Here is a 10,109-nt window from a genome sequence, read left to right as displayed (position 1 = left end):
GAAGGTGTTGACTATGCGACCCAGGGGCCACTTCATCGGGGGAACAGATTCGTTTTTTAGCAAGACCATGGTTCCAACTTGGATATCGGGTTGTACCCAAGGCCAACGTTGTCGGTTTTGTAGCTGACCTATGTAGCTACGAGACCACACCTTCCAGAAATGTTGTACCTTCTGCGTCATGTTCTGGAAAGAGTTTAGGCGGTTAACAGGGATGTCACATAAATCTGGCTCAGGTATGGAAAATAACGGTTCTCCCACTAAAAAGTGACCAGGTGTTAGGGCCACCACATCTGCTGAATCGGATGACAATGGCAGCGAGTTAATGATTCATTCGATACTGGTGATGAGTGTCTGGAATTCTTCGATGGTAAATAGCGTATTCTTCATGATACGATAGAGATGGTGTTTGAAGACTTTCACGGCGGCCTCCCACAACCCTCCGAAATGAGGAGACCGAGCGGGGTTGAAATGGAATTTGATTCCTGCCTCGGTGCAACTTTCCGCTAAGGCAGAAGAGCGATGAACAGTGTCGAACTGTTGTTTGTATTCTTGGAGCTCACGGTTGGCTCCCACGAATGTTCTAGCGTTATCACAATGCACGTCGGTAACACGACCGCGACGTGATACGAAACGTTTCAGCGCACTCATGAAGGAATCGGACGTAAGGACGTAATACAGAAAATTTTCACTGATTCCCGCGACGGCTTGGCGGCCGAACGAGAAACGGACCACAATAGTCTACGCCACACTTAATGAACGCGCGCGACGGTGTCACTCTCACGGCCGGTAACGGACCCATTATTTGCTGAATTGACTTTGGCTTGCAATGGAAGCATATGATGCATTTGTTGACCACTTTTTTGACTGCATCTCTTCCTCTAATAATCCAGAATCTTTGCTGCAGCGTGGCAAGAAGCTGCTGTGGTCCAGAGTGCAGCGTGTCGATGTGAGTCTTAGTGACGATCAAAGTTGTCATATGGTGCTTTGCGGATTGGATTCAGTTTTTTCAATGGAGATTTGAAACTAAATTCCTTTCGTACAGAACCCGAATGATGCAATAAGAAGCGAATCTCAGACGCAAAGCATTCCCCCTGGACGTGCTTTATCAATAGCGAGACTCGTCCACTTCGTCTGGCGTGAGTGGTCCTACTGTTCGATCTGCTTCTCTTGACCGACAATTAGAAATAAATTGTCTTACCCATGCAAAGGTGTGGGTAAGTGATGTCAAAGTGTAATGCTTTTGGATGAGAGGCAATCCAATGGACAGAGAGGTTGTGATTCATGATTCTATTTGACGCACTTCTTGCTCCCGCGCGTGAGCATGGAGTGGAGAGAGTTCGATCATATTGTGGGGCCAATGTGTTCTGTGCTTCTTTAGAAATGATGGCCCATGCCACCAGAGGGTACACGGTAAAAAATCAACACGCTCAATTTAACTGTTCCATCTATTGAATGGTCAACTTTAAAATCACTATTATTGAAAATGATATTCCTTTGATTTTGAAGTGGTGTCACACCTTTCACAAGTGTGTTGAATGCAGACAATTCCATAACATCAACAGTGTGGATCAAAGTGCTACTCACTGGATGTTGAAATGATTAGCACTTCGATCAGCACCAATAATGTCTCCACTAGAATTGAAAGTGTTATGCTATTGAATTCACAGGTTCAATGCTATTTATTTAAGAGTGGAGCGATATTGGTGATGTTCTAAAAATAGATGACAGTTCTTTCATCTGTTCTGCTTGTTTCAAGAGGTATTTCGAAGTGTGAGGTGGAGTCATGGTAAGACGAGGGACTTTCAAGCAAAGGTATGTTATTCAAATCTGAGCTGAGGTAATTCTATTTTTTTATTTTGTTGTTTTAAAATCAAAACATTGTGCACGTCAAATGGAAGTGGTGGTCTTTGAATGCGACGAGCTCAGCTATTGATATTGATTTGATTCCAAAGTAGTGCATATTCAAATGCAGAACAGTTCGCATGGACGTGTATATTTTTTATCGTGTACTATCTTAAAAATCACTTTAATAAAGATTAAAAAAAAAAATAAAAATCCAAAATATGATAGAACAAGACAGGTCGGTTGACTTTTTTACCTCCACTAGCTGCGCAGCCATGAGCGCAGCATTTAGTTCGAGTCGTGGTATTCTATGCTTCGTCGTAGAATTCCAACGAGATGAAAACGCGGCAGACTAACTGTCACAGGCTCGATTGCCTGACAGCATTTTACTAGCTCAGTTCTTGACTACTAGTGGTGTCTACTTGCGTAGATCACTAGATTTGGAATTTCGGTATGCAGTATTAAAGACGAAAGTCTAGAAGTGCATCGAACACCAGTCAGAGCAGAACGCTGGGCCATTCTTTATTGATCGTACGTTTATATAGATTTCACTTAACAATAGATTGATTATATTAAATCGAAAAAACTGTAAACGCATAGGACTGTATTTACAAATATCGAACGAAATATAAATCTGCTTATTCGGCACTTATTCTATGGCCTACTTCTTACGCTCCGCTCGTGCTGGTTCTACTATACGTTTAACGATAAGAAGCGTGTCACTGCTCAACGCATGTCGAGTTGCTTGCGCCGCCGCATCACGTGCTTACAAACATACCGTACATGTTGTTGTTGCTTTTCCACGCCCTACCGCAATCGTTCTACTGTCGTTGGGTTGCTCTTTAATTAATTATGTGTATGGTTTTGGATGTAAGGAAAATGCGTATAGCACAGTGGTGTTGATTGCTTGGAGAGACGAGACACTTTGGACTTGGAGATGAGAAGGTTGCAAGCGAATTTTCCATTTTTATCGAACGATTTTATGTACAGGCAGCACCCATATGCTTTGTCGGAGGCATCTGCAAAGCAGTGCAATTCAATTTGAATGTGGTTATCGATAAGAACCCTCCGTGGAATTGTTAAAGTGGATAAAGTTTTGATTTCCTCCCGAATTTTTTTCCACCAGTCCTGATACTCCTGAGGCAACACTCCGTCCCAAGTAAACGAATTCAACCAAAGTGTTTGCAAAAAATATTTTCGCGGAGATAATTACTAACCCTACAAGACCCATGGGGTCAAACAATTTGGACATTTCCGATAGAGTGATGCGTTTTGTAATTGGATTAGTTTCAAATAGTTGTGGCACCTTGAACCCAAATTGGTCACGTTTAGGATGCCAAAGTAAACCAAGAGTTTTGACGGAGCTTGATTTGTCAATTTCCAAATTATCACGTTTGTCACGAAGATGCTCAGGAATATGGGAGAGAATTTCTGAGTCATTGGAGTTTCATTTTCTGATTACAAACCCTCCAGAAGCGAGAAGTTAGATAAACTGCTTACCTCCTTCTATCATACGCAGTTTATCATCATCTGCAGCCAAACAATCATCGATATAAAAACGCTTGACCAGTCGAGCTGCTAGCGGAAATTGCTTCTCTTCGTCCACTGCCAGTTGATTTAATGAACGCGTGGCTAAAAAGGGCGCACATGCAGTACCGTACGTCACTGTCTTTAGATGATAGAGTTTTAGCTGGTCACTTTGGTGTTTCCTCCAAACTATTTGTTGCAGAGCTCGGTCCGAAGGATGCACCCAAATCTGTCTATACATTTTTTCGGCATCGACGGTGACTGCGTATTTGGTCATACGAAAGTTTATAGTTGTAGTGAGAAGAAGCGGCTGGACTGTTGGACCAATATCGAAAATATCGTTTAGCAAAATGTTGATTGCTGACTTGCACGATCCATCAAAAACGACTAGGGTCTTGGTCATTGTGCTATCCGGTCGCAATATAGCATGGTGAGGAAGGAAGAAATGTGGAGTGACAGGGTCGTGGTCGATAACCTTCATGTGTCCGAGTAATTCATACTCTTCCATAAACTGACTGTAATCGATATGCAGCTTAGTGTTGGTAAGAAACTTCCTCTCCATGGCTCGGAATCGTCGTTGGGCAACCGGTAACGACTCTCCCAGTTCCGACAACATTTCTTCACGAATCGGCAACCAAACTACGTAACGACCGTCAGGGGCTCTTGTATGGGTATTTCGATAATGGTCTTCGCAATATTGTTCCTCTAGCGACATTGCCTTCCCGTCCTCAAAACTTTCCACCTCCCAGAACCGTTGTACCGCGGCAGTCAGCTTGACGATTGTCATTGCCGCACTACAAACTACTGTTGTTATTTGCTAAGTGTTTGCATGATCGCCGGCCACCGCATACCCTGTTTTGCGTAGTATTGGAAGCTGTGGACCCATTGTGATTTGCTCACCAACACCAAGTATCATATCGATGCCGTGTGTAATATTAAATTTGGGATCTACAAATGGGAGGGTTCGAAGTATTACCCACTTCGATATGTCAACGTTTGTAGAAGGCAAAATTCTTGTCGAACTAGGTAGCACCAGAAATTCGATGTTCGCGCTGAATGGGCCCACTCTAGAGGATAGGTTGATCGAAACCGAATGAGTGACGTGTTGTACACTATTGCCAATGCCATATGCTACGTACACACCAGTCAAGCAGTTCGACCAACATTGACTCCACCCCCAAGAAAACGCTTCGGTTGCTGCTTTGTTGGAGCGTGTGTGAAGTTGTTCGAACAACCATTTGACAGTTGGCGGCTCGGTTGGAAAAAATTAAAACGGTTTGATTTTGGTTTGAGTTGTCGGGGGTGGAGTCAAGGTTCGCCGAACATGTTTGAGCATTTGTAGTGAAGTTGCACAAACCCCCATATATTTTTTGATGGTTGGTGCTCGAGTTGGTGCTTCGGTCGTTCGTGTGTGATATTGTTGGTCGAATAAATTGATTGTTCGTGTCGGTGTTGATAAAAATTGATGAATGTTTGAATAAACGGGAGGTGGAGTCAATGTTGGTCGAACTGCTTGACCGTGTGTACGTTCCAATATACATCAACTTCTGCTCGGTTTCTGATAAGGCGCAGGCGTTGAGCCAGGTGCTCGGTCACGAAATTAAGCTCCGACGCTGAATCTAGGAGAGCGCGAGCAAACCAGTAATGTCCATCAATGTCACGAACCCGAATGTAAGCCGTGAGCATAAATACAGTGGAGTTCATCCTTGTAGCGAATGTGTACGAAGGGGTGACTGCAGAGCAGCTTGTCACCGACGAAGACCTTTGAGCCGGCCGTGCCGATGTAACCGGCGGCGACGGAGACGCGAACGAAACCGATTGACCTTGGCCTTGCGATGGTCTCATTTCCCGAGACACTACGTGCGACTGATCGACAGTGCACGCTTGAACCGACGACGACGACTCGACGACCGGGTCCGATTGTGATGTACGTGGGTAATGTTGGGGTGAATTGATTATAGCTGATGTATTGTCCACCTGAACAGCTAGCGTGGTGGAGGCATTGACATGCAACAATGTGTGATGTCGTTTGTTGCATGTTCTACACGAACTGGATGGGCAATCTTTCAGCAAATGCGACGACCTTAGGCAATTCAAGCATAGTCCATATTTTTTGGCAACGTTGAAACGTTGTTTTGGTGACAACTTCAAGAATTCTTCACAGGCAGATAGTGTGTGGGAATCTTTGCGGCCAGACACACAGTATTGCTTTAAACCTTCATTCGTAATAACAGATGAGAAGAAACCAAGTGCATGGGTAGGTGGAGCAACCGAGGATACAGAACTGAAACTGGATGGGGATGCTGTATGTAATGGGACTAATTTGCTAAACGCTGCTTTCCCATTAGCAAAGGTCTCTACTCATCCCGCAATCCAGATCAATTTCAGCTTGAACATCATTGAATTGATCCCAGAGAGTGTCTAGTTTATCCAAGCGAAATTTCAACTGAGGAAAATCAGTTTCTCGATTGTAGTTCTCATTAAAAACACCTATGAGCCTTGCTGAGCCTAGGATGTTGCTGCGGCGAATAATTAACCTTTTGGACTTTTTAGTATCCTTTGTCTTTTTGTGACTAGCTGATGCCATCTTTCCACGGTAAATGTATAAATATGATTCACATTTATTGAAATAGACGATCAAAAAGCTTCTCACTCACCTGCTCTTTGTAGTGGTGATACACTGTGCTCGCTTGAATGACCTACTGCACGTGCTTGGCAGTGACCGAGTCTTGATAAATCCTTCCTGAACTGGAGCGTTGTCCGACACTGCCCACGAGAAAAACCAGGTTAACCAGTTTCTGATCCGTGGGGCGTTCTGATCCAGGAAACAGTGATTACCCAACCGAATATGAGAATCCACCAATGGCACAAAGCTAACCTCTCGAGGTAGCAGCGTCACGTCGCTATTCCGCAGCGGAACTCCCGGGTTTCGGCATCAATGTGACTTTTTTGACTTACTGCGGCCGATGTTTGTATGGACGTGGACTTTTCGTGGATATTTTAAAGGCAATTGACTACACCTTGACTTGATTTCACGATTTAATAACCGGACCGATTGTTGCGGACTATAGACTTGGCAGCGCATCACAAGGGTATCAACGTAGTACTGATTCGAGCTGTAAAAATGCTAAATGATCGGTTAGATCTATCTAATGTTCGTGAGCCAAACTTGATGAGAGGGAGAATAATTCCGATTTAGAGATTTAAGCTAACTGGCAAATTCTATACATAGGCAAGATCTTAAAGTTTGTAATTCAAGGTTCACAATATAATCAATATCATATTCATAAACTTAACAGGTGCGAAAGCGAATCAACAAGTGGAATGGAATGGAAGTAAAGGGATAGTAAAACTCGTCTTTTGCCAAGTGATTGATTTATTTTCCGTCCGCACGAAACAAAACACCCGGGTCCGCGTCCGAAACGTTACACGTTCAATCGCGAGCTTTTGGCACCTTCGACATCCAATGCAACTTTACTTACTTATGGATCCTGTACACCTCCGGTGGTGCAAAGGGCCGACTTGAAAGATCTCCATCCTGAGCGTTGCCCGGCTATCGCTCAAACCTGTTGCCAGGTTAGATTTCGGTCGATTTCTTTATTGAGGCTTCGCCGCCATGAGACTCTGGGTCTGCCCCTGCTGCGATGTCCCGCTGGGTTCCAGTCTAATGCTTGTTTACAGATTTCGTTTCCGCCCCTACGTAGAGTGGGGCCAACCCAGCCCCACTTCCGATCCCGAATTTCTGTTGCTATCGGCCTCTGGTGACTATAGGCGTAACTAGAGCCACGGTCTAGGGGGGGGCCATGGCACCAGCTGGTGGGATGTAATTTTCAAAGGCGATTTAAAGCACTGTGCGCATGGATTGCAATAGAAATTGTTTGACTAAGTTTATCGCTCATTCGTCCTAGAACTAACATAAAAAAAATCGCGAATAATACAATTGATTTCCAATGATGCTGTGATTGCTTCAAAACGCTGTGTCTGTGTCAACTTGTCTTCTCCATGTTACTAAATGTGGATAAGTGTGTAATGTAAGATTCAAGAATCTTCTTCGAATTATCTATAAATGAAATTCGATATGAGTATATTTCTGAAAGTTTTCAAGCATTTCCATGATTACTTAATGCATAAAGATCTCGATTTTTGAAACTTGAAATTTTGAAACTCTTTAGATGTGGAATAAATTCCACGAAATTTTGTCATAATCTATATAAGTATTCATGCAATTCCAAAATGTATGCTATGTGCTGAAATAGTTAAGTACCGATGAACACAAATTTGGAATCCTAAAGTGTTTTTTGTGAGTCATAAATTCCATGAGTCATAAATCAAATTCCAGAATAACATAGGGTTTTCGTAGTTACTGACGTTAGGAAGAGGCTTTATTATGGTTTTCTGAATAGGTGAGAGATTTCTCTGCAAAAATCAAAGAGACTTGAGAAGCAACCAAATCGATCTGAATTGTGCTGCAAAAGAAATGTTTTCTGATACGAACTGGTTTCTAAATCTATTTTTTTTTATCCTAAAAAACATATTCTAACTAAAGCAGGCACAAAAGAGTTTTCCGATGATTTTTATGAAATCGCCAAAAAATTAAATGGAACAAGATCTTTTGAGGATTATAAAAATATTTCTTTAATGCAATCTCGGTTGTGAGTGCGAAGGTTGCCTAAGTTTTGTCCTAATACTTTCAATGGAATGCGTTGTTGATTTTTCTGTCATTGTAACAAAGATTCTTAAGTTTTATAATTTTATATCTTTCTGTGCCAGAATTATATAGCGAGAGCAAAAACCTCCATAGGAATTTGATCAACTGTTTTGCGGCATACCTTGTGATTAACTCGAAGATTTTCGAAAGAATGGTCGTTCGAAATTTCATTGACCGGATTTGTGTACATGTGCTCATTTTGATGTAGTTGCTTCAGTCTTTTTCGAAGCGGATGGTAGTTTAATAGAACAGAAATATTTATATCTTAATACAATTATGTTTTTATGTTTCTGCGACCAGGATACTAGTCAAACAAATGCAGAACAAATTTATTATTTTAAGCTAGCAACTGAATTAGAAGCGGCATTGATTTAGCTTAAAAATCGAGAAAATGTTCCCGGGAGTCCAACTTAAATATTTCGATGCTTTGCTGAACAAATGGTCATAGATGTGATAACGCAACGAAAAATATGTTTATAGAATTCATAATCAAAATTAAGAAATATGTAGGAAATATGTAAATGAAATAAAAACTGACTAAGTTGGAATTACTTTTCAAAATTTTCTGGGGGGGGCCACAAGTAGGTCTGGAGGGGGCCAGGCCCCCCCGCCCCCCCTTATTTACGCCAATGCTGGTGACAACGACGATGCAGCTCGTTGTTTGAGATCCAGTTTTGAGGCACCAGGCCCGAATTATATACCACAGGTATCTGATAATAAACACCTGCAGCCGTTGAGTGTTCTCCACTGATACACACCATGTTTCGCTAGCGTATAACAGCACAGATTTAACGTTAGAGTTGAAAATTCGTATTTTGGTCCGTTCACTTATCTGCCTGTTTTTCCAGATATTTCTTAAAACCGCGAAGGCAGCCCGTGCTTTCTTAATCAGTGCGCCTATGTCGATCTTGGTACCGCCGTCTGACGCCATTTGGCTATCAAGATCCCGAGCAGCACAAGTCAGACAAAATTGATTTCAGCAACTTGCTTGTGACTACATCCAGTCACATATGAGTTGCGGTAACTCATGTGGAACATGTGTGCTGCTAGGGATATTGGAAGCTTTCAACATTCTCCACTGGTTGCCCGGCTACTGTGAAACTGGAAGGAGTCACCGTGTTTACATCCAACGATTTGGTTTTGTTGACGTTGATGACTAAACCTGCCGAAGAGGAGCGCTCGGCAAGGTCGTTGAGCTTACTCTGCATATCAGAGCGCCGATGCGCGAGGAGTGCAACGTCATCAGCCAATTCGAAGTCGTTTAGGTGCTCCATGGTTATAGGCTGCCATAACAGCCCGTGGTTTGGTTCACGGTCAATCGCATCTACCAGAATCTCATCGATTACGATGAGCAACAGTAACGGTGATAGAATACATCCTTGCCTCACACCAGCTACGATCCGGATAGGGTTGGACAATACCCCATTGTGCAGAGAAGGCCTCGTACTGTGCCTCGATGAGGCCGATGATTTTCTCAGGAACCCCCTTGCGTCTCAGGGCGCCTCACATATTCTCGTGATTCAGACAGTCGAAAAATTTTTCGTAGTCAATGAATACCAAGTAAAGGGACTCTTCCAATTCGTTGACCTGTTCCAGAATGATTCAGAGCGTGACAATATAGTCCACACAGGATCTTCCGGCACGGAATCCAGCCTGCTGCCACCGGAGAGTCGCATCGATCTTCTCCTGAATCCGGGCTAGGATAATTTTGCATAGAACTTTGTGAACGGTACACAGCAACATAATGCCTCGCCAGTTATCGCATACAGTCAGGTCACCCTTTTTGGGCACCTTCACGGTGTCCCAGATATTACGAATGGCTGTTTGAATCTCTAGCAGTGATGAAGCTTCGGTATTGACGCGTGTTATACGTCGGATCCTAGGCAGATCATGCTGAGGTGATGACGGCCTGGCTGACACTTGAAAAGTTGTTCGAAGTGCTCGTACCAGCGTTTCAACTGGTCAGTTGGGTCGGTTGACGGGCTAAGACTTTGGCTCCTCTGGCTTTTGATCGCTCTAACGCGGTTTTGGC

General features: G+C 43.2%; 1 protein-coding gene across 1 annotated transcript; it reads right to left on the bottom strand.

Annotated features, from left to right (window-relative positions):
* Positions 1–327: 327 nt before the first annotated feature.
* On the bottom strand, positions 328–4,156 carry LOC134206282 (uncharacterized). The gene is made up of 2 exons (XM_062681975.1): positions 3,343–4,156; positions 328–704 (listed from the first exon to the last, which is right to left on the bottom strand). Exons 1-2 carry the CDS (start codon positions 4,154–4,156, stop codon positions 328–330), a joined length of 1,191 nt encoding a protein of 396 aa, XP_062537959.1.
* Between the last annotated feature and the right edge of the window lie 5,953 nt (positions 4,157–10,109).

This window comes from Armigeres subalbatus, chromosome 1 (assembly GCF_024139115.2).
Source record: "Armigeres subalbatus isolate Guangzhou_Male chromosome 1, GZ_Asu_2, whole genome shotgun sequence".
Lineage (NCBI taxonomy): Eukaryota > Metazoa > Arthropoda > Insecta > Diptera > Culicidae > Armigeres > Armigeres subalbatus.
The sequence above is the reverse complement of the archived record's forward strand: the minus strand, read 5'-3'. Positions and strand labels throughout refer to the sequence as shown.

Bases quoted from the DNA above. Each gene is read 5' to 3' on its own strand.
- LOC134206282 (XM_062681975.1), bottom strand. From the start codon at position 4,156: ATGACAATCGTCAAGCTGACTGCCGCGGTACAACGGTTCTGGGAGGTG. The intron at 705-3,342 runs GTAAGCAGTTTA...TCGGCCGCCAAG, and splicing joins ACTGCGTATGATAGAAGGAG to CCGTCGCGGGAATCAGTGAA.